Source organism: Canis lupus, chromosome 11, assembly GCF_003254725.2.
Source record: "Canis lupus dingo isolate Sandy chromosome 11, ASM325472v2, whole genome shotgun sequence".
NCBI classification, from domain to species: Eukaryota; Metazoa; Chordata; class Mammalia; order Carnivora; family Canidae; genus Canis; species Canis lupus.
This window is the reverse complement of record NC_064253.1, coordinates 44,508,310-44,534,196: the sequence shown is the minus strand read 5'-3', so window position 1 is coordinate 44,534,196 and position 25,887 is coordinate 44,508,310. Positions and strand designations below refer to the sequence as shown.

Genomic DNA, 25,887 nt, shown 5'->3' with positions numbered 1-25,887 from the left:
GCATACTTAAATAAAATCTGCATGGTTTCCAAGATAGAACCAAGCAAAAATATCTTCTCTTATTATTCCTATTCAGCAATGTGCTGGAAGTCCCAACAGGTTTAACCAAGCATGAAAAAGAAATAAAAGTCACAGATTAGAAGGAAAAGTAAAACTCTCTATTTGCAGAAGACTTAATGTGTTAATCTGTTGGGGCTGCTATCACAAAATACCACAGGCTGGATAGTTTATAAACAACATAAATTTATTTTTTAGTTCTGTAGTCTGAGATCAGGGTGTCAGCATGATTGAGTGAGGGCTCTTCTGGATTACAGATTTGTATTCTTACATGGTGGAAAGGCCTGTGAGATCTATGGAAAATCTTTTGTGAGAAGTGTAATTTGTTCCTGGCTGGCTCAGTCGAATAGCATGCAACTCTTGATCCTTAGGAACATGCGTTCAAGACCTATGTTGGGCGTAGAGATTACTTAAAAAAAGAAAAAAGAGATAATCCCATTCACAAAATCTGCAGTCTCATGACTTAACCACTTCTCAAAAGGTTTCACCTACTAATACCATCACTTTTGAGCATTAGGATTTCAGTATATGAACTTTGTCATGGACACAAACCTTCAGACCATGGCACAAAACTATATACACAGAAAATCCCAAGAATCTATCAAAAAACTCCTAGAAATACCTATGCAGTAGACAGAATAATGACTTCCCTCCAGAGATGTCTGTGTTCTAATATCTAGATGAACATATTAATTTACATGCACAAAGAACTTTGCTGATCTGATTAAATTAGGAATCATTAGATTATCCTGGATTAACCAATTGGGACCAGTATAATCACAATCCTTATAAGACAGAGGTAAGAAGGTCAAAGACAGCCAAAAGAGATGGGGTGATAGAAGCAGAGGTTCCAGTAATATGTTTAGAAAGGAGTCAGAAGCTGAAGAATGCAGGGTGGCGTGTTAGAAACTGGAAAAGACAAAGAAATGGATTCTTCCCTAGAACCTCCAGAAGGAGGCAGCACTGCCTACACCTTGATTCTAGTGTCCTAAAAACTCATAAACTCCTATTGTAAGCCATTAGATTGATGGTAAGTTGTTGCAGTGGAAATAGAAAACTAATGCAAGATACTTGATTAAAATGTAGATGGAAGCCAGAGTTACAGGTTGGTTACGTCCAGCTATAGAGAGGTTTTGTTTGATTTTAAACATTTAAAACTTTCAAATGGTTTCTAGCATTTAAAAATTAAGTGATATCATACCAAAAACCTGGATTTCCTAGGAAGGCAAAAAATTATTTGAAGCTGAGTGTAGCTACTATCTTTCTTTATGGTATTTGTGTATGTCAGTGTGCTACATAGTACTTCATTTGTCTGTGTGTTAATATACAAAATATCTATAAAATGAAACTATAAAACAATTGATTAAAGGAAAAATACAAAAGGGCCAAAGGTTGGCCTTGGAACCAATAATGTCAGTTTGTCAGTTTCTTATCAACTGAGATGTACCTTTTCTACCTTTTTATCACAATTTTGATGAGTAAAAATAATTTCAAAAACAGGTCTAGCTAAAGCAATCTCATTAAAACATGAAAATTTGATACTTTATTTTAATGGGCAACCTATGTACTTTTGTTTTCATTTTTATTGGAAAGCACATAACATTAATAGCTTCTTGGACAATTGTAAGTTACACCTTTCAGTATAAGGTGTGTGTATGGGTGTGTGTATGTCTATGGTGTTGAATATGCCCTATGTAAATCAATCTTGTTTTAACTACCAAAAATAACAAAGAACAGAAGCAGTAGTTATAAGAAATTTTTGATAGTGCACTACTTTAAAAGTTGAAATTAATGAGTGTTAACTTAAAACAATTATTATAGGAATGAGATTTAGGAACTATTAAGGTAAAACATCCATAGTTTCTAAATACCTTCATTTTCAAAAGGGTGAGGGATGGGATTGTCATTTAAGTTCTAAGTAAACGAATGGATTTATATTATGTTAAAGTCTAAAAACCTCAGTATCTATGATTTTGCAGTGTTTTAGCAAACTTTTTTTTTTTTTTAATTTATTTATGATAGTCACAGAGAGAGAGAGAGGCAGAGACACAGGCAGAGGGAGAAGCAGGCTCCATGCACCGGGAGCCCAACGTGGGATTCGATCCCGGGTCTCCAGGATCGCGCCCTGGGCCAAAGGCAGGCACCAAACCGCTGCGCCACCCAGGGATCCCTGATTTTGCAGTGTTTTAAAACTGTTAGGTATTGTGACAAGATTTGCAAATATTTACAGATCATGACAACTGCTTAAGAAGGACAGCAATTTCAAGTACATAAGTTACATAAAGACCTGGAATTAGAGTGCTGTCTCCATTTGGAAATGTGCTGGAAAAGAAGCTTTGTATCTAAAATAGCACTAAAAATGAGAGGTATTAGTTTGGCCTATAATGTAAGATGATTATGCTCTAGGGAATATGTTTGTAATATTTAAATTTTGAATACTGCAGTAAAATAATCAGGATTGGGGTTTTATATATAAAGAATAAAAATACAAATACTTTAGGGAGATCTTAGCAATATTTTAGAATTGCTAAGATCTAATAAGTATCTTTTCATGAATTTTAAATTAATGTGCTTTTAGTGAGCGATATTGAGAGAGAATTTGGTGGAAATGAAACTGTGATTCCCTATAGTTAATAAGCATTGTTGAGATAATATCACAGTTCTAGAAGATAAATTTAAAAATCCAGGTTCTTTTTTTTTTTTTTTAAATAGTTATTTATTTATTTATGATAGTCACAGAGAGAGAGAGAGAGGCAGAGACACAGGCAGAGGGAGAAGCAGGCTCCATGTACCAGGAGCCCGACGTGGGATTCGATCCCGGGTCCCCAGGATCGCGCCCTGGGCCAAAGGCAGGCGCCAAACCGCTGCGCCACCCAGGGATCCCAAAAATCCAGGTTCTTAAAATAAGGTATACTGCAAAGTAGTTTCTATATTAGTGTTTTGGAAGTACTCTTCCTAGTCATTGCTACTTTCTTAGCAGAGGATGAACATGTTCTAAAGTAGTTATTATTAGATTCCAATTTTATTTATTTATTTTTAACAAACAAATTGTATTCTTTTTTTTTTTTTTAAGATTTTATCTATTTATTCATGAGAGAGAGAGAGGCAGAGACATAGGCAGGGGGAGAAGCAGGCTTCTCACTGGGAGCCTGATGTGGGACTCGATCCCGGGTCTCCAGGATCATGCCCTGGGCCGAAGGCAGGAGCTTAGCCACCAAGCCACCCAGGCATCCCTGGATTCCAATTTTAGATATTAACTTTTTTTTTAAAAAAATAAGAGATTCCTGAATAGACTTTAGAGATTTTAGGTGACACATAAATTGAACCATTTTATATTCACTAGAATATTAAACTAGTGAATAAAATACACAGGAAATTGTTTTGCAAAGTGAATAATTCTTTGGCAGGAATTATTTTTAAATCTTCATTCTTCATTTAAGATGATACATCTGTTTTATGAATTTCAGATGTGAATATATTTGTTCAAAATGGAATACTTGGGTATTAAATATAAACGGTTGAAAGAGAAGTTGGTGTCATCTACTACTAGTTACTTCTATTTATGTGTAGCATAAATATCTCCAAATTAATTGTTGAGTCAGATGTTTGTACATTTGAAATTTTAAGATTTTGTCATAATTGACTTAACAGTCATAATTGACTTGATTTATACCTCTAAATGTGGAGTACATGTGTTCATACACTTTACTGAATGTAGTGTTATCTAAGATTTTGATCTTTGTTCATCCAATAGATAATAGTATATCCTTGGAATTTTTATTTGTAGTCTCTTATTTTGAGTGAAATTAACCGTCTTTCTATATATTACAGAGCTATTAGAGTCTTCTGTGAACTTTGGCATTTATTTACACTTTGTGTATATGTAGTTGGAGGACTTTTTTTTTTTTTTTAATCCATTTTTGGTGATATGGGTTGCAGTTATTTTTGCTTGTTGCTCTTTTTTTTATACTTTTATACTTTGTTCAAGGCTTTTACTTTTTTTTGCATGCATAAATATTTCATGTTTATGTAGTCTAATATGGCAATCTTTTATGTTTTCTGAGTTTTATATTTAGATAAGGCATTCTCTATTCTGAAGTTAGAAAGTATTCTTCATATTCACTTCTAGTACTTTATGGATTTTTTTTAGATGTTTAATCTTTCATTCATTTGAAATTTATTTTGGTCTAAGTTTTAAAGTAGGGCTCTAAGATCCCCTTTTAATTTTCATTTTGCCATATTCCTCTTGACAGCCATGAAGAATTCACTTAGAGTATTACTTTTACAATTCTTGATTACACAATTATTCAATACGTTTATTCTATATGTTTCTTTTTATTTGCTTCCTTGTTTTCTGTCACAAACTTGTGTGAATTTGTACTTCAATTGACTGTTTTTTAAAGTTAATAGCCAAATATGTGGGCGTGTTTTTTAAAAAAATACAAATAGCACTCTTTCTGCCATCTTTCCCTGCTGCCATATTGGTGTGCATGAATGTCTTGGCACATGCTCTCAAAAGTATAAACAATGTCCAAAAAACCCACAAAGCCCCAAAACCCCACAAAGCCAGAAAGAGAGGCAAACTCCAGGTTCTTAACTAGTCCGTGCTCCAGAGTCATTGTTCGTTTTCTAACTGTGATGATGAAGTATGATTATGTTGGCGAATTTGAAATCATTAACAATCACGAGCTGGGGAAATTATTGGGAACCTCATAGGCAGATTAAACAAGCATGGAGTGATAGCCCCCAGATTTGATATACAACTCAAAGATCTATAAAAATGAAATAATCTGCTCCCATCCCACAAATTTGGTTTCATTGTACTGAATGAAAACCTCAACTGGCATCATGGACCATGGAGAAGCATGACAAAAACACACAGGAGGAAGAATTCTGGGATTCTTTTTCTAGGGATATAATATATATGTACAAATAAAATGCCTCAGTGGTGGTGGTGGGGAATCAAACAGTGCTATTTGTACAAAATAGTATAAAAAGGTATACAGTTTTAAATGTTTCCTTCTTCCATTTTCATTCCTATCCCTCTCAGGCCCTTTCTTGAGGGTTTGGGTCTTTCGTTGTTGTTCCTTATGTCTGCCATTTCATTAAAATTTTCAACATTTAAAATAATTCTATCTTGAAGTTTTAATAGCTTATCTTAGTTTACCCAGTAAGAAGGAATTTTCTGATGCCTGGGTGGCTCAGCAGTTGAACGTCTGCCTTCGGCTCAGGGCATCTGGGATCGAGTCCCACATCAGGCTCCTTGCAGAGAGCTTCTTTCTCTGCCTGTGTCTCTGCCTCTCTCTGTGTGTCTCTCATGAATAAATAAATAAAATCTTAAAAAAAAAAAAAAGAATTTTCTTCTGGAGCCTTGAGGTCAAATTCTGAGTAAAAACTGACTTTATGCTTTGAGATATATATAGCCATATGAATATGTATATAGCTATGGCTACATGTAATTTTTTTTTTTTTTTTTTTTTTGGTGGGCAGCAAAGCAAAGTTTATTGAACAATAGTACAAAGTTCCTGAAGAGGGAGGAGACCTGAGAGGGTTGCCTGGCTACATGTAATTTTTAGGCATTACTACTTGGAGAAGTATTTCTGTAGGTAATAGGAAGTCTAAATAAATGTAAAGAATGAAGTTTCTAGAAATAAACTGCCTGAATTTTAAATTTAACTTAAATTTAATGCTCGCCAGCGTAACTCCACAGCTTGCTTTCTCTCTGATGTTTGTCAAGTTACTTAAACCCTCCTGGCCTCAGTTTCCTCATCTGGACAATATGGGTAATACCAGTACATACCCTATAGGATTGTGATGATGATTGAGAAAAAGATTGTAAAGTGCTTACAATAGTACCTTTCACATGGTAAGCATGGGAAAAAAATATATTACTGTATTTGTTATGGGATTTTTACTCTGAATCTGTAATAATAACTATTCCTAAAATTGCACTTTCTGCTGATAAGTATTGGGGATTTTCCCCACATTTTTTTTTTATGAAAGCTTGAAGAAAGTGAAATAATTCATTGTGTTTTTTTATTATTATTCTTTACTGTTACTGCTTTTTAAAAAATTCATTGCTTACAAGTATCTAATTTTTTCATTTATTACAAAAATAGTTTAAAACTATTATATATATTTAAGCATAAAAAGATTTTTCTCACAAATGAGATCAATTTGTTATGTTGACATTACTTTTTATAAACTCATTTCTCTTAGATATATCTGAATTATAAAGAGCTGACTATGCTTTTAGGCTGGTAAAGGATAATAAATTGGTTATCTGTACTCCACTTATGTTCTCGTGTCCTTTATAAATTGCTGTTAGGCTATAATACTTGGATGTAGACTGTTCAACATAATATGGTAAATTTATCAGAAATGAGAGGATAGGTTTTTCAGAAACCCTTCATGGAAAGTACTAATAATCATTGACAAGATTGTGGCCTAATGCTTAGACTCCACACAATAGTAGCATGTTTATACATCCTACGTGTTGGTACCTTTAAATGCACTTATAAACTGATCTCATGCTAATTCCTTAAAAACATAGGGATATTAGAGATAAAACAAAGAGAAAATCCTCTTTGATTTCCTTTAGTCACTTTTATATAGAAAAGAGCTCCCTATTTAAGGAATTAGCTAGCTATTCATGAAAACAGAGTTACAGGGCTGCAGTTTACACAGTAAACACAAGTTCTTAGGGAATCATGGATTAGAGAAAAAGGAGTGTGGTAATTGTGATTCTTTGCATATTCAGGGAGAGGAATGGAGGTAAGAGTTACATTTTGCCATCCTTTGCTGAAGGAAGTTTCTGAGGGACACAGTGGAGATGTGGATTTATTTGATCTTTGGAAAAGCCCTTTGAGAAAAATTAAGATTGTTTTGCCTCATTTCTTAGTGTTTGAGGATTACAGTTTACCAGTATATGATTTAATTTTTTGAGTCCGCTTTAAGATTTTTGTGGTGTTTCAATTAAAAAAAAATTAAAGTATCATTTAGATACAGTACAATTCATCTTTTTTACTATATAGCTTTGTAAATTTGGACAAATGATGGTTTTTTATATACTACCATAATCATAATATAGAATAAGAATAGTTCCATCACAGTAAACATTTCCCCCATGACTCTTTGTAGTCCACTTCTCCCATCCCTAGTCTCTGACAACCACTGATCTGATTTCTGTCCCTATATCTTTTCTTTTTCTAGAGTGTCATGTAGAGTAGTAATACAGTATATAACCTTTTGAGTCTGGCTTCTTTCACTTAGCATAATGCATTTGAGATTCATTCATATTGGTGTGTATCAGTAGTTCATTTTATTGCTAAGTAGTTAGTATTGTGTGGGCCTATTATAGTTTATCCACTCCCCACTTGAGGTAATCTTGTAAGCAAAGTAATGACCTTTCACAGGTGTTTAGTCTGATCTTCAGAACCTGAGAGTATGTTACTTTATTTGACAAAAGGGACTTTGCAGATTTGTTTAAGGTTAAGGACTTTGATATGGGAAGATTATCCTGGATTATCTAGGTTATCCCAGTTTAATTCCATGAGTTCCTTAAAATTGAAGAGGAAGGCAGAAGAAGTCAGAGAGATCTAACCTGAACTTGACTAGAATCTGGGAGTGTTCCTCAGTTTATAGCCAGTAAGGAGTCAGGGACTTTGGTCCAACAAACTCCGTGAACTGAATTCTGCCAGCAGCCCAGATGAACGTAAAATGAATTTTCCCCTAGAGCCTCCAGAAAGCAATGCAGCCTGTGGACACTTTGATTTTACTCCAGTGAGAGTCATACCAGACTTAGGACTTACAAAACTGTAATATGTTTATGTTGTTTTAAGCTACCAAGTTTGTGGTCATTTGTTATGGCAGCAATAGAAAATTAATAATAGGACATTTTAGTTGTTTACAGTTTATGGTAGTTTCAAATATTGCCACTATGAATGTTCACATACAGGTTTTCCGTAGGAACACAAGTTTTCGGTTGGAACTTAAGTTTTCATTGTCCTTGGTCTAGTACCTAAGAGTGGGCGTTGCTAGGGCATGTCTGCATCCTCACTGATACTGTATATGAAAGTTCAGTTTGTCTGTTGTTTTGATTTTAGCCATTTTAATATATGTGTAGTGGTATGGCATTGTGGTTCCAAATTTGCATTTCCTTAATAACAAATGGCATTGACATATTTGTTATATTTATTTGCATCTGTGCATCTTCCTTGGTCAAGTGCATTAATATTTTTTTTAAAGGTTTACTTGTTTATTTGACAGAGAGAGAGTACAAGCTGGGGAGGGGCAGGCAGAAGGAGAGGCAGAAACTGGCTCCTTGCTGAGCAGAGAGCCCAACACGACCACAGGAGGAGAGGCTTGATCCCAGCACCCTGAGATCATGACCTCCGTTAAAATTAAGAGTCAGACGTTTAACTGACTGAGCCACCAAATCACCCTTGAGTGACTTAATTGTTTAACCAGTTTTTTAAGTTGGGTTGTTTTTTTTTTTTTTTTTTTTTGTGTGTGTGTGTGTGATTTCAGAGTTCTTTACTTACTCTGAATACAAGTCCTTTTTTATCAGATATGTGGCTTGCAAATATTTTCTCCCAGTCTCGCTAGTTTTTTATTCTCTCAACATTTCCTTAGAAGAGCAGATGTTTTTTATTTGGGGAAAATCCAAGTTGATCAATTATTTTTATTTATAGGCCATGCTTTGGTGATATCTTTGCTTATTAATAAAGTCACAAAGGATTTTTTTCCTGCATAATCATCTAGAGGTTTTACAGGTTTACATTTTTTATGTCTGTTATTTTGAGTTAGTATTTGTATATAGTGTAAGATATGGTTGTAAAATTATATACATATGGATATCTAGTTGTACCCATACCATTTGTTCAGTTCCAGTGAATTGCCTTTGTACTTTTGTTGCAACTCAATTGATCACGTAACTGTGGGTTTATTTCTGGACTCTCTTTTGTTCCATCAATATATATGTTTATTCTTTCTCCAATATCTTAGTGTCCTGATTACTGTAGCTTTATAGTCTTGAAATCTGATCATGTGCATCCTTCTTTTTCCAAATATTTTGGCTACCCTCGTTTCTTTGTTTCTTATTTTTAATAGAAAGCTCATAGAATGATAGGTTGGCTTCTTTTAGCCTCTGTTTTTATTCTCAGGAGACCGAGGAGAATTAAGAGTTCTACTTTTTGTTATGCCAGTTTGCCCGATTGTCAGCTTACTTTTGGCAAATTAGGAAAATGCTGGCATCTTCTTTATCCTTCCATTGAGATATCTTCTCTATGTTTTTTTTTATAAGAAATTGGCTTTTTCCCCTCTTTAAAAATATATTTTAAACTTTTAGTAATTCACATATGTAATTGTTCTTAAGTTCCACAGATCTCCCCAGTGTATTACTCTGACTTAAACAACGAATCCATTGAGTTCTGGAAAACAAATAAAATTCATTGAGTGTTGAGTTTTATAAGTTCTTTATATATTTTGGATACTGACCTTTTATCAGATAATGTCATTTGCAAATATCTTCTTCCATTTTGTAGGTTGCCTTTTAGTTTTGTTGATTATTTCCTTCACTGTGCAGAGGATTTTTATTTTGATGTAGTCCCAATAGTTAATTTTTTAATTTTGTTGTAAGGAAGGATCAAGAGCATAATTGTGTATGGGTTAAAAGAAGGAAAGTCAGATTGCCATTGGTTTGAGGACTTAAATCCCAGAGATGGGTATATGGCTTTCTTATAATTCAAAGCCAAGATTGTAAATTAAGCTGCTTTAAGGAGGAGCACCTTGGATGGGAGAAAGGAATTAGAAAAATAAAAAACGTGCTTCACCCCACCCTCAATGGAAAGAAACACAAAAAGCCATTGCAAGATTCTTAAACCAAAGCAGATTTAACAGTGTGTTCTCTCCCTCCCCTACTTTTCTGTGTTGCCTTCTCTCTCTCTCTCTCCCAATTGTTATAAAATTCCTTTTTATAAAAAGATTTGTTTATTTGAGAAAGGTGTGTGCACACATGAGCGGGGGGGGGGGGGGGGTGTTAGTTGGGTGGTGGGAAGAATCTCAACCATGAGCCTGAGTGGAGCCCTAAGCAGGGCTGGATCTCCCAACCCTGAGATCTTGACCTGAGTCAAAATCAAGAATTGGATGCTTAACCAAAATGAGCCACCCAGGCACCCCTATAGTTGTTATAAAATTCTTACATAAAGTATTTGATAGGAATATTTAAATGTCATTTAAATATAAATTAGAATTACTTTAGTTTTCCTGACTCTAACACCTAGTATGTCTTATCTGAGAGTAGACATTTTTTATTTTCATGAAACTAGAAATAAAAAGACATCATATGTACTTAAATGGTTTTCTTACACTTTAAAACGTTTCCTTTTTTTGTGTATATCATCTCTTTCATGCTCTTTGGTGAAAATCTTTAAATTGTTTTAGAGAGCTCTGGAAGTAGTTGCAAAGCCTACATCTTGGAAAAATTACTTGGTATAGATTTTAAAATTCCAAGCTATTTTCTCTAATATTTTTTCCGACTTCAGATAGTACTGGTGGAAAATCAGCTAGCATTTCATTTTTCAGCCACAAGATGGTGGACTTGTACTGCATCCACTGTCTGAAATTCTGTTTGGTGACTTTCTTCAACAACACGTTCAGACCTAACTAAAGATAAAACAGAATGTTACAAAAGTTCACTTTGGGTACAAAAAGAAATTCTTTATAGCAGCAGGTAATCTTTATAGAGGTGTTCAGTTTTATTAGAAGGGGAACCAACAGGTTTTCACAAAAAATAAAATAATGCATACAGTAACGCATCTTACTACATTATTTTTAAAAATGTTTATTTGGCAATAACTTCAGTTATTAAAATGTTAGAAGAATAAGAGCAGTATAAGAAACATCCATATATCTTTTACCTAGATTTACCTATTATTAACATTTATTTATTTATTAACTTATTTGCACACCCTCTTTTTATAGATGTATTTATTTTAAAACAGTTGAAGCTATAAGTTACATACATTATGACACTTTACCCCTAAAGACTATATTGTGCTTTTTTTTTTTTTTTAAGGTTAGTGATACTCTATGTATATAGCCACAACACCCTGTCTATTTCAGTAAACTTAACATTGGTGTGATACTTTTATCAAATCTACCTTCAGTATTTCAGTTTGTCATTTGACTCAATAATGTCCTTTATCACGTTTTCCCCCTTTAGTTCACCAGTGTCATGTCAAGTATAACATTTAATTGTCATGGCTCTTTTTAACTTCCTTTAACTTGAAATATTTTCACAACCTTTATTTGCCTTTTATAAAACATTGGCATTTAACTCCCCACCCTCTTTTAATAGAACAATACTTCTTTTTTTTCCATTTGGGGCTTAACTGATGACTCCTTCATGATATAGGTCATACATTCTCAGCTTTAATATTGCATAGGTGATGTTGTATCCTTTGGGTATTACATATACCCATGGCCCTCCTCCCCACTTTTTAAGTTTACTTATTTAAGTAATCTGTCCACCCAACATGGGGCTCAACCTTATGACCTTGAGATCAAGAGACCCAGGCTCTTCCCACTGAGACATCCAGGCATCCTGCCCATGGCCTTTTTAATGGTGATCTCTTATCTGGGAGTAAACTTTTTTTTTTTACATTATATTTCTTTTTACATTATGTTTTTGTTCAAGTCATTTAGATATATTGCTTAGAAGAATAATTAGGTGCCCATTCAAGGATGTGTAAGAGCAAACAAACATTTTCTCTAAAGGAAGATACTTAGGAATAGATTAATGCTCCCAGTAGGTAAAAATCTAATTTGACTGTAAGGCTTGAGGTAGCACATTTTAACTTTATTCCTTGCAAAGCTCTTAATGCACTATATTGACATTTTATCTGTCCCTGGATTGCCAAAGAATATTTGTTCATTTCTTCGTTGGGATCTGCCAGTCATTCTGGTGAAAGAATAAAGTCTGAGTAGGTGATATTAGACAGTTATATATAAAACAGGTATCTCAATTTTAAATTTTTTATGTATTCTAACTAATAACAGATCCAAATAATTTTGTAGTCTCTATTTGAGTTTGTGCTTGCATTACTAAACACGTTGAGTGCCAAATAAGTTGCCAGGAAAGAATATTGTAAATTCAAGGAAGTGATCATAAGTCTTTATCCTTTGGTTATTTGAAAGATTTGTTATTAAGTGGATAGAAATAGTTTTGTGAGTAGGAAAATTCCCAAAATACTTTTTGTATGTTAGTTTTAGGATATGTATAGAAATTCTCTAAAGGGTGTAATACGTATTTATAAAGAAAATAGTCATTTTGAATATTTGCACCTAATTAATTTCTTTGGCTGAAAAGTATTTGTAACATTAATATTTAGATGGTATAATGCCCTCTAAGAAAGAATATTAGTTTGGGGTTCTGTTGGAGAACATGGTGAATCAAAACTTTTTTATGATCTTATACTTTAATCCATTTACTTTGATTACATATGTATATTACATATAAAATATGTATTTCCCACATACTGTAGACATCAAAGCATTTGAGGTATGAAATTAGATGAATATAAAATAATTTGAATGCCAAAGTGCCCATTAAATTTAACAGTTGAAGTTGGAAAATTACTGGATTCCTCTGTAAGTTATGATTTCTCCTACCAGCTATCCTGCAGGGTATTGGAAAGGAGAAAGTTACGTCCCTATTCCTTCCAGTTTTGTCCCTTGATTTTTACAAAGACATATACTGCTTAAATTGGTGGTGGTTTATAGCTACTGCTTTTGACATGTATACATGTTTCTGAGTTTCCAAAGTGCACTGAATGGTGTCCTGGGGGCTTAGAAGAATTCAGTGTGTCTTCCCAAGTGTATGACTTAATTCTGGGAACCTGAACAGTAAGTATTATTTGATTGAATATAGTTTTAAAAATGGTTTTTATTTTTATTCCTCAGACAGGACACCTCTGTAGATTCTACTTCAGCTGTGAGAGAGAACAAGCAACCTGAAGGTTTGGAATTAAAACAAGGTATGAATCAAGTAGTTAATTTTTATATAACGTTTTCTTGAAGATTATAAACATTTTACCAGTAATGAATTTTCACTGCTGCAGGTCACGTCCATTTTACAGATAAGGAAACAGAATAATTTATTTGGTCCAAGATCAAAAGAGTAAAGAACATATCCTTTATTTCATGACTCCTTTAGCTACTGGAGTAGTTCTACCATAGTGATATGTGGCTGCAATATCACCAGAAAGCTTTCATCTTGAATAGTTTTAATTTCGTAATCTCTGCTATATATCATCAGCTGCAGTATGTATATTGGAGATTTGTTAACTGGATAGTTTTGGGTTATATAAGGAAAAACAAAAAAACTTTATGGGGTGACCTTTTTGGTCTTTTCTGTGGAGATACTTTGTTATTATTCTCTTCCTTATTTGTTTTCTATAAATCAGTAGTTTTTGACATTATCAGCCAGCAGAAGTGAAATGGTAGTTTGTAATTTATTCAAGCCAAGTAGATCAATAGGGTTGATCTTTCACATGTCTTTTTTGTTTCTCTTATTCTCGTAGGGAAAATTGAAAGTAAAATAAATTTTTATTAGTTATTCAAAGACCACTTCACATTTTTCCTCTGTTCTGATAAAATTACTTCAGAGCAATGAGAATCTCCTGTAGCCAAAATGATTGTTTTACATATTATGTAAGCAACTAATCTTTGATTGGCTTAAAATAGTTTCTCTGAAACTTGAGTTATAAGAACTTATTTGGTAAAGGGAAGTAGGTCATCAGTTTATTTAGGCAGAATTTCTTTTTTTTACTTGTAGCCTGGGTTATTGATGCTTAATTGACAAAGTGAAAAAATAATTGGATAACTTATTTTGTGATTCATTAAATTTATAGATAGAACAAAATTAAGATTTTCTGTAATTCTAATTTATGTATTCTGGGTTTTTTTATAAATACTTCTGATGGTTTCAAGAATTCCGTTGTTTTTCAGAAGTCCTCTTGTGTTGTTAACCTCTTAGATAGACCAATATATATATATATATATCTCATTATGTTCTGACTACTTCTGAGCACCCACCAAAGACATAAACTCAAATTCATAGTTTCATTTACATTTATTTGTCATATATAAATGCTAAGCACACATTATTTTCATTTAACTCTTATACCCCATGGGTAATTGGACAGGTCTGCTGTTCTTACTGTCTTTGTTTCTATTCTTTGCATCTAATGAGCAGGCAGTGTGGAGGGTATGCTGTTTGATCATCTAGGAGAGAAGAATGTCATGTAATTGACATGGTTGATTCCAATTCCTAGGGAAAAAGGAATGGAGACCTCAAAGTACAAATTAGCCAGTGCTGCCTTCTTCTTCTTTCTTCTTTCTTCTTTCTTCTTTCTTCTTTCTTCTTTCTTCTTTCTTCTTTCTTCCTTCTTCCTTCTTCCTTCTTCCTCTTCATTTATTTATCCATGAGAGACACAGAGAGAGAAAGGCAGAGACACAGGCAGAGAGAGAAGCAGGCTCCATGCAGGGAGCCTGATATGGGACTCCATCCCGGATCACGCCCTGGGCCGAAGGCAGGCACTCAACCACTGAGCCACCCAGGCATCCCGCCAGTGCTGCCTTCTAAGGGTAGATGTTTACTCTCATGTTCAGGTACTTGGAGTTCTTTAGAATTCGCTTCCTACTGTCAAAAGCCTATTTTGCTTTGATTTTATGTTAACTTCAGTAATTTAAAAACCAGCCATAGAGGCAAAGAGGGAGAGAAAAATTGCTCAGAGTAGCCAGAACCTATGTAGACCACTCTCAGGTTCTCACATAGGCTTCAGAAACATCAAGAACACACTGTCATCAGTAAGTGATAGCAAGCAGAGATGAGTAAACATAAGATCAAAGCACAGCAGTACCATCTTGCTTTTTTTTTTTTTAAGAAAAGAGGGAAATAATGAAGTCTTCTAGAAAAATGTCTATAACAATAGTTAAAATATAAAATGTTTTGTTGCATAATGGAACAAACATAAGTTATTTAGAATATTCAATTCTAAGTAGAACATCTAGGTAAATATTAGTATAGCAAAAATCTGAACCAGATAGTAAGTAACTTGATTGGAGTTTCCACAGGAAGCTGAGGTATACCAGGAAATAGAAATCCTAGTAGTCTCAATAGATTGTTGCCTTTTTCCCTAAATGAACTAATATTGTCTATTTTTAATATGCAAAACTTGCAGAGTTTAATATTATCTCTAACTTTTCTTGCATAGCTAGCTGTTCGTGCTCACAGTGAGCTCAATAAAAACAGAATATAATACTCCTTGTGAATGTATTGTTTTGTTTAATGGCTTGACCGTTCAAGAAAATTCATGGAAGCTTAATTAGAATTACAGTAACCCTTTGTTCAGTAGACCAAAATATAAAGCAGCATTGAATTTTTCTTTGCTCTTTCTGAATAAAATAAGTCTTATTATATGACCTATTACATAGTGTGTGATACACGTTATTTAAATTACACTTTGAATTTTTTTGGTTTCTTAGCTTCTAAAATACTCAAATATTGAGAAATATTAACTATGAATTAGTTAATTGAAATTGGCATTTTTTGTTTAGTTTTTGTTTCATCTGTCTTGTTGATAAATATCATAAACAAGTTTTGCTGAAGATGAGTATCAAATAGCCTGCTAACTTCTCCCATACTTTAATGGTGGACTAGTAGCCGAAGATATACCTTCACTGTGCAAAAATTATTTAAATGTAAATTCAATCTACTGGTTGATTGGTATTATAGTAAAATAGGAACTCTTCTGTTGGGATTAGTTTCCTAACTCATTTTTAGCAAGAGGGCAGCTGTATAAGAAACATCAGTTACAGTTTTGCTCTTCATCTTTGGCACAGCTGTGTTTGTGTACATGAGCACATATACATGTACAAGCCTGAGATCTTTGATTAATTTCCTGGAGGATCTTAGGGTTTGTATTATTGAAAAAGTTTACCTAAGTTTTAAAAATAATAATTATTTGATTTTATTTTTTTAGATTTCTTTATTTGAGAGAGTGCTCGAGAGCAAGGTGGGTGTGGCAAAGGGAGAGAAGGAGAGAGAATCTCACACAGACTTCCCACTGAGGGTAGAGCTTGATACATGGCAAGATGCCCCAACCCCAAGATCATTGGCCAAAGCTAAAATCAAGAGTCAGTGGCTCAACCAACTGAGCCACCCAGGTGCCCCTGAAATTTATGTTAATTTTCTAAATTGGTCTAAATAGCACAACTATTTAAAAAAAAATGAAAACTGATATTTGTTGGAGGTATTTAATTTGTAGAAAATATTTTTAAAATAATAAAATCTCTGCTAATATTCTCTTATATATATATCTATAAATAAATAAATTTGCTTAAGACCTTCAGTAGTATTAAAATAATGGTCTATATTTAAATTATTGCTTTAAGCTTTACAACCAGGTCTATGTATAATTTTGTAAATTATTCTCCTTTGTAACGTAAGAATTTAGCTCCCAATTTTGCATTTCTTCTTGGAAGTGGTCATGAGAAATATTTTTAACTATACATGAGAAATAGCTAAGTCAAATTTGGATATTTAGGTTGAAGAGGAGGTGAGGTTTTTAACACTCATTTTAAAATATTTGAAGGGCTGTCAAGTGGAAGAGTGATTAGGCTTCTTCTATATTGCCTGTGAAAATAAAAATAAGTCGGCCAGTAGGTCGACTTATCATTAGATAGATTTAGGTTCAACTTACTTATCTCAAATAAAAGTATCAGAAAATGCATAGGCGGTCTTCCTCATTGCTGATGAGTGTTTGAACACAAGTTACATAAACTACCACTTGGTGGCTCTGTTGTAGAGCAGATTGAAGCAGTGGTTGGATCTTTAGCCTTAATCTTGAAGTTTCTTTCTGGTTAGATTTTGTAAAGACCAGTGCCTAGTGCAGTGTCTGTACTTTTTCTTTCTCTATATTTTTTATTCTATTAGGAAATTATTCTTCCTGTTAGAGAAAGACATGCAAATATACACACCAAATTTTGTGTGGTTAGGCTCAAATTCTCCCACTGTTGTTGTGTTTTTAAAAACTAATGTAGTTGCCTCATGTAATTAAATTTTGACCTTGCAGTTCATGAATTAGTGTATGATGGACAGCTTTAAGAATTCTTGTGTTAACAAGAGCTTCAAAAAGTTGAAAGGTAGACTTTAGGGGAAAAATGTTTATTAGTGGTTGAACTGTGTGGTGGAAGTTTAGATATTTTCTTTGGGCTTTTTTCAGCCTTCTAGACTGTGGTCACCAAAGTGTAATTATACACTTCAGAGATTGCAGGAAAAAGAATACCAGTACTTTTTAAAATATATATTTTTTAAATTTTATTTAAATTCAATTAACATAATGTATTATTGGTTTCAGAGGTCAAGGTCAGTGATTTATCAGTCTTATATAACACTCAGTGCTCATTACATCACGTGCCCTCCTTAATGCCCATCACCCAGTTACCCGTCTCCCCTACTGTCCTCCCCTCCAGCAACCCTCAGTTTGTTTCCTATGATTAGGAGTCTCTTATGGTTTGTCTTCCTCTCTGATTTCGTCTTATTTATTTTTTCCTGCCTTCCCCTATGCTCCTCTGTTTTGTTTCTTAAATTCCACGAGTGAGATCATATGAAAATTGTCTTTCTCTGATCAGCTTATTTCACTTAGCATAATATCTTCTAGTTCCATCCATGTTGTTGCAAATGGCAAGATTTTTTTTGATGGCTGAGTTGTAGTCCATTGTATATATTTATATATATATATATGTATATATATACATATATAAAAATATACACACACCACATCTTTTTTATCCATTCATCTGTTTTTGGATGTCTGGGCTCTTTCCATAGTTTGGCTATTGTGGACATTGCTGCTATAAACATTGGGGTGCAGGTGCCCCTTTGGATAACTACATTTAATACCAGTACTTCTGAAGTGAATAAATACATATAAGCATATATGTTTTTCTCTCCATTTAAAAATTTCTGATTCCATATATCATTATATTAGTACATACTAATTTATTATAATCTAATTTTATAAGTAAGTAAAAATATATACTGGAGCAGGTACTTAAAAACATTTTCACTGATGTGTTTATATAAGTAATGAAATTGTGAGACTCCTTTTAGACTATCAAAGAATTGATGATGGTCACAGCTTACTCACTTATTACTTGTAAAAATTAGATGTGATGGAAGAGATTTTTCCCAATATTTAGCAAAGGTATTAAATATAAAACCGTATGAGGCCATTTGAATCCTTAAGGTGAGGGATAAATGGAAAAGTTCAACTGATCTTTGCTCTTATTGCTATTATTGTTACTGCTGTTGTTCTAACATAGTCCTGCATCAGGAAGAGCAAAGGTGAGTAAGTAGACTAGAATGAAGAAATGAATTTGCAGTTAAAATTGAGTTTTGCTGGAAAGAATTTCATAACCATAGCTGAAGGAATATATATAAGTTATAAGAAGTTAAAAAGATAATGAGAAGATAGTATTAAAGATAATCAGAATGCCCTTAGAGACTTCTGTTGCTTTGTGAAGAGAGAATGAAGATCATCAGTTAATTAAGCAGCATTTGGAGGAGTTTTATATGTATGTGTTGCTGTCAAAGCCTCTGGATTGGCAAGTGAGCTCTGTGCTGTGTCTTCCTTTGAAGACCTAAATTGCAGGCATGAGTGTGTGTGAGTGTGGGAAGACTGATAAAAAGTGTTTCAGGCCGTTTGGAGCTGGAAGCAGAGAAGCAGATGGACAACTGATTTGTTCTCCAAGTTTTTAGTCTAATTTCTTTTTTGTTAGTCCTTGATTATTTCCTTGACTGGCTCTAACCAATAAGTATTCATAAAATGCAGCTTCTTAACATGAATTAACTTCTTAAAAGGATTTTTATTTTTATTTTTATTTTTTTATTTTTTTAATTTATTTTTTATTGGTGTTCAATTTACCAACATACAGAATAACCCCCAGTGCCCGTCACCCAATCACTCCCACCCCCCGCCCTCCTCCCCTCCTACCACCCCTAGTTCGTTTCCCAGAGTTAGCAGTCTTTACGTTCTGTCTCCCTTTCTGATATTTCCCACACATTCCTTCTCCTTCCCTTATATTCCCTTTAAAAGGATTTTTAGAAACTCATTCTGGGGAAATGACGTCCAGTTCAGCAGTTGGTGAAGTAAAAAGAGATTTATGGTATAACCGTCAGTGCGATTTAAGAATTTACATTTCTCTTCTCAATTCCTTTGAGCTTTTTCACAAGTTATTACTAGCAGTGACACCAAACAGGATCTTCCCGCCTTTTCATCTGTCCCCTTCTGTGTAGTAGTTTCACAAAAGGGTGAGAATTACGTTTTGTGTGGCAGATTAGCCCATACTGTTTCTTTTTTCCTTTTGAAGATCCCTGTGTTACATTTAATTGTGCAACTTCTCTGGATTAAAAAAAAAAAAGTCAACTGGCAAGGTTTTTGGGTGCATAATGGTTTGTGTGTGTGTGTTATTAAAAATCACATTTTGAAGAGTTTGATTTAGTATATGAAGAAAATGTTCGTTTCCATGTTTCTTTAAATTCTACCCATTCTATCTTGTGATGTATTTCAAAGGATCCTAGACATAGTCTTAGGGCAGCTGCTTTGGAGGTTACACAGTTCAAACCTTTGACAGATGTTTGAATCCCCTTTGGATCCACTCTGCTTTTTAGTAATTATGTTCTTGTTCAAAGGATTAGCAAAAGTGCCTCCTTATATAGAAATATTCCTACCAAAGGAAAGATAGTAAACATTAGGCTTGCAATTATATGTTGCCAGTTTCTGAACTTTTTGCATGTCCTATACCACAGTCTATAATTTACTTAGAAGTTTTAGTTGAGATATCATATGTAGTATATGGTCTTTTCAGGTTAATTCCTTTCACTGAACAGTATGCATTTGACATTCTTCCATGTCTTTTTGTGGCTTGATAGCTCATTTCTTTTTATTGCTGAATGATCTTCCATTGTATGGATTTATTGCAGTTTGCTTATCCATTCACCTATTAAAGGGCATCTTTGTTGCTTTCATATTTTGGCAATCATGAGTGAAGCTGCTATAATCATTTGTATACAGGTTTTTGTATGGATACAAGTTCAGCTCTGGGTAAACACCAAGTTCAGTTTTATAAGAAATTGCCATGCTGCCCTTCAAAATGCTGTACCATTTTGTATCCTGCCATCAGTGAATAAGACTTTGCTTTGTTCCACGTCCTTGCTAGCATTTGGTGCTGTCAGTGATTTGGATTTTGACTATTCTAATAGGGGTGTAAGTGGTATCTTTTTGTTTTACTTTGCAATACCTTAATGACATATGATGTTGAGCATCTTTTCAGGTACTTCTTTGCCATCTATGCATCTTCTTTGGTGACTTGTCTCTTTACATCTTTTGCCCGTTTTTTTATTTGGGTTGTTTGTTTACTAATTGTTGAGTTTTATGAGTTCTTTATATATTTCAGATACCAGTCCTTTAACCAGGTGTGTTTTGTGAATATTGTCTCCCAGTCTGTGTCTTGTCTTTTCCTTCTCTTAATAATTTTTTCATATTTAATACATTTTTTTAGCTCTATGTCTCCTACATATTTTATTTATTCAGGTGCGCTTAAGGGACCTACAAGAAGAAGATAAATTCAGTCTGAACGAGCATTTTCATTTGTGATGCTTCAGTGGGCATTCTGATTCTGTTAAGATCTGGGAGGCACTATCGAATATTTAAATGGCATAGATTTTTTTGAAATATATTTGGGTTTGGAGTTTGGTTCTGCCACTTCAGTTTTGTGAACAATAGGGCAAGTTACTTGAACTCTGTTCCTCAGTTTCATCATTTGTAAAATGGAGATAATAAAGATGAGTGCCTATTCCAATATGTTGGCAGAAGGATTAAATGAGTTAAGACATGTTAAGTGCTTTAGAGAAGTGATCAGTACATAGTAGATGCTTAGGAAATATCAACTCTTGTTATAAATATTTCTGCCATTATTATTATTATCATTAGAATTTTCTGCTACATCCCCTCAATATCATCCTTGCTGTCTCTAATTGGTAAAAGGGTCTCTATGTTGAAATATAGGCTGCTATTATGTAACTCCTGCTCATTTGCCCTTATGTGTCCTTTGGGTTATAGAAAATGAACTTAATATTTTTTTCTTTTTTCTTTTTTCTTTATTTTTTAAAATATTTTTTGTAAATGATGTTTGTTCAGATTTTGAAGCTGATCCCTTCTTCCAACAAACAAATTATGGTTTTGTGTTAGGCACCAGAAAGATAAAATATGGCCTGGCTTGGAGAGAACTTCTCTAATAAAGGAAAACAAAGGTGTAAATTAATTTTTTCTATGTACCTGTGTCTGAAAATAAATTATATAGTCCCCATCTCTTCTCTTAAAATGGGTGAACTCTTTTTGTTCCTGAGACCAGCCCCTCTATTTGTGTAGTGAACACATTCTCTTTTGGTACCTACAGGTGTTTTTTCTGTTCCAAAGATTGCCCCTCTCTCTAGTGAACTATTATTGCCAGCAGCTATTTGACTGGTATTGCTGAGTCCTTATCTTGACCTATCAGCCATATGTGATACCTATTGATTATTCCTCCTTCCCTGATACTCTCTTCTCAGTCTGCTTTTTGTCATGTTCTCCTCTACCTGACTTCTAAAGGGTTAGTGTCCCACCACCTTCTCTTTGGACTTTTGTTTTTAAAAACACTTTTTAAAAAATTCTTAAAGGATTTTTGTTAGAGAGAAAGCTCAAGCCACGGGGGAGGGGCAGAGGGACAAGCAGACTCCCCCCTGAGCACAGAGCCTGACATGGTGCTCAATCCCAGGACCCTGAGATCATGATCTGAGCCAAAGACTGAGTCACCTCGGTGCCTCTGGACTTTTTCATTTTCCTACATCTTATGTAATTCTAAGATTGGCAGCTACAAATTTATTTCTCCAATTCATACTTCTTCCCAGCCTTTTATATCTAGCTTACTTATTAGATATTCAGTAAGTATCTTAAAGTTAATATGTTCCAGAGAAAATTCTAGATTGTTCCCTGACCTCTCTCCCCCCACCCAAAGCAACAAAGAAGAAAACAATACCACTCCCCCTCCAAATCTTGCTTCTCCTACAGTCTTCTCCATCTCAATGAATAACAGCTACATTCCTTTGAGTGTCTAGTTCAAGAATCTCTGTTTCATTCTTGAGTGCTTTCTTTCATCTCTGTCAACAAATCATGTCCAGCTCTACTTTTACAATATTCAGAATCCAACCATTTCTCACCTCTTCTTAGACATATTTTTGTGGTGTTGATTCTTTCAACATTCTGATTCCTCTATTTCTACCTGTGCTCCCCTGTAGTCTCTTCCATTTCTGAATGACTATAAAAATTAAAAACTCAAAATGGTCATGTCACTGTTCTTATCAAAGCCTTCCCATATCTTCCTATCTCCAACAAAATCTGAAATCCTTCCTTCCTGTGGCCAGTACAAGCCATATGTGATATGGCCTGTCACGCTCCCCCTTACTCATTCTCCTCCTCCCTTTTCAGTTTCCTCTGGCACTACAAGTACTGTTTTGTCAGGGACTTTGCTTTTGCTGTTCACTCTGCCTTTATGCTCCTCCCCAAGATAACCATGAGTCTTCCACATGTCATTTTGATCCTGGTCAAATGTTACCTTCTCTGTCTAAACTATTTAGCACTACTTTTTTTCAGAATTCATTAACCTCTTAATAAACCTAGAATTTTGCTGAGCATTGGTGTCAGATATACTGTATTATAGTTTTGTAGAAGTTACCTTTTCTTGAACATAGAACTATGATGCTCAGGCACTTGGGTGGCTTAGTGGTTAAGTGTCTGCCTTTGGCTCATGTTGTGATCTCAAGGTGCTGGAATCATGTCTCGCATTGGGCTTCCCATAGGGAGCCTGATTCTCCCTCTGCCTATGTCTCTGCCCCTCTCTGTGTCTCTCATGAATAAATAAATAAAATTTAAAAAAAAAACTGATGCTTTATCATGTGTCTAGTTTGCAGCATATCTCAGAATATAAATGTGAATCTGTTGTTTGTGAGTACAGGTTTTAGTGCTTGTCATTCAATTTGTCCAAATCTGAGAAACTCATACACCAGTGATGTACTCTTATTTAGGTCAACTAGTTGTTCTTTAAGATGCGACATCTCCAGATCAACTGTGGCCTTCCCTACCTACTTGTACTTTTCCACTTCTCTTACTAAATATCACCTAGTTCCTACTGCTGTTGCCTATTTAATTACTTATCTGATCCTTTGTAAAGACTGGCAAGAGGTCACTGTTGTGCTTTTTCTCCTAGAATGGTGATGTCTTCAGAGGCAGTAATATTGGATACTAGCCTTTTATATATTCTCACTTGTGTATTTTATTCTGTTAGGCTCACATATTTCTGAACTAACTTTATCTCTAGCACCTGTCTTTCCATTCTGTCCCTTACACTTGGAGTTGTTTCTTCTGTCAATATCACCTAATAGATTCTAAGACCTACTTCATATCACATATTTATGAAGATCTTGACTTTTCCCTATTGTCTTAAACACTCTGAAATTCTGGCATACTTTATATTTGTACAGTTTAGTACTTGAAGGTATCCTGTCCATATTTTAAGCAAACATAAATACCACAAAGGCAAAATCTATGCCTTAATCATGCTACAAATACTGAGTTTACCTTACCTGTAGCATTTTGTAAGGCCTGTCTCTTCTGTGGCCTCTCTAGCATTATTGTGGCATTAATAGACATTGAATGAATATTTATTGATTCTTGGAGTAATTTCTGAATTTATCATTTACAAAAGTTAGGTTTATAGGCTAGAGGGCACTTAGTTATCCAGAAGTTCAGTGTGGGTTTGGTAGAATTCTAGATAGTTGTTCTGTATTAAGTTGTTTACATTTTCTTCTGTATCTTAGTAACAGTGTCATGATTAAATTTTGAATATGGTGGTTAACATGATACACTTAAATTTATATCAGTAGTTTAAAACACTGCATGAAGGAATAACCCAAGTTCTGCCTGTTTTGCTGAGAGGAAGATTAAAGTCCTCTACAAAAAATAAATAAATAAATAAATAAATAAATAAATAAATAAATAAATAAATAAAGTCCTCTACAAAAATTATTTTTATATACTAAAAAAAAACCCAATTGTTTCTTTTTTTTTTTTTAAGATTTTATTTATTCATGAGAGACACACACACACACACACAGAGAGAGAGAGAGAGAGAGAGAGAGAGAGAGAGAGAGGCAGAGACACAGGCAGAGGGAAAAGCAGGCTCCATGCAGGGAACCCGATGTGGGACTCATTTCTGGTCTCCAGGATCCAGGCCCTGGGCTGAAGGCAGTGCTAAACCACTGAGCCACTGGGCTGCCCCAATTGTTTCTTTTTCAGAAAATAAAGTTTTGGTTTCTTGAAAAAGCTAGAACTCACTAGAACTGTTGCAAGTTGACTTTCTACTAGAATACAGTAAAGTTGTGTTCCTTGTAAGTTAAAATTTAGTAAAACCAAACTTTTTTGTTGTCTCAGAAAAGAAATCCATGGAAGCATAGCATTGCTGTCCAATAAGCTATGGACTTTGTTACTAATGAGATTCTAGCAGGTTGATAACACTAGAAGCCTTGGAGAGTTAAGATTCTACAGGGAAGGACCTAGAGGGGAGGATGGTAAAATGTGCTATTCTAAATGGCATAACCACTGAATGTGATTAACTTAAAATTAGAGGAGAAAAACTAAAAGAGAAAACAAACGACTTTAACTCTTTTGATAACCAGCTATATGATTGCCTAGTAGGAATATAGGATTTTGATTTTCTTGTATTCCCCTCCAAGATATATATATTTTTAGATATTTTCAAAAATGTTACTTATTTAGGGTTTCTGAATAACAATCAACTTAAAAAAGAACTTTTTATCTTGGAAATTTTTAAGCAAAAATAAGAAAAAAATAGCATTAACTTCCATGTACTCTCTCCTACTTCAGTTATCCACCTGTGACTAATTTTTTCATCCATACCACTGCCTGCTTCATATTGCTAGATTATTTTAAAGCATATTCTAAACATCTTTTCAGTTGGTTTGTAAATATCTCAGTGTTTGTATCTCAAAGATTAGAGATCTCTTTTTAAGCATGATCATAATGCCTTAAAAAGTTAACATTTCTTAATATTAGATATTCAGAGTTTTCACATTTAACCTACTATTCATTGGTTAGTATTGTGATATTAAAATTGATTGGTATAAGTTGCCACCCTACCACCTACTTTAGTAGCTACTAATTATTGTTGAAATCCATCATTAAAGGTTACAGAATATTTTTATTTATTTATTAATTTTTTTTTTAATTTTTTTTTTAATATTTTTAATCCTTAGGTATCCAGGCTCAAATTTCTTTGGGTATCTTTTTATATATTTTTTTTTTAACTTTTTTTTTTTTTTTTTTTTTTAAGAGAGAGAGGGATGGGCGGGGGGAGGGACAGAGGGAGAGGATCCCATGTAGGCTCCATGCCTAGCATGTAGCTTGACATGGGTCTTCATCCACCTCAGGACTCTGAGATCATGACCTGAGCTGAAATCAAGAGTCAAATGCTTAACTTACTGAGCCACCCAGGCACCCCGTCTTAGAATATTTTGTAAACTATATTCGTATGAATGGAGATCCAGATAAGTTCCCTACATTATAATTGGTTGATACTGAGTTTCTTTTTAATGTGTATGCTTGTCCTTCCCATCCCACCCTCCTTTACCTCCCTCTCTGTGCAGTTTAT

At 34.1% G+C, this 25,887-nt stretch overlaps 1 protein-coding gene and 1 long non-coding RNA gene across 3 annotated transcripts in view; one reads left to right on the top strand and one right to left on the bottom strand.

The window, feature by feature from the left end:
- Window positions 1–25,887, top strand: part of CAAP1 (caspase activity and apoptosis inhibitor 1) — a 48,811-nt gene that overhangs the window by 15,461 nt on the left and 7,463 nt on the right. For both annotated transcript variants that reach the window (XM_025432288.3, XM_025432287.3), the window contains exon 5: window positions 13,021–13,094. In XM_025432288.3, coding sequence (XP_025288073.1) covers window positions 13,021–13,094 — 74 coding nt within the window. The remainder of the gene's footprint in view (window positions 1–13,020; window positions 13,095–25,887) is intronic.
- LOC112649814 (uncharacterized) lies at window positions 224–24,010 on the bottom strand. Its single transcript, XR_003129736.2, has 3 exons — window positions 23,804–24,010; window positions 10,426–10,722; window positions 224–466 (listed from the first exon to the last, which is right to left on the bottom strand). It is a non-coding gene; the product is annotated as an uncharacterized LOC112649814 (long non-coding RNA).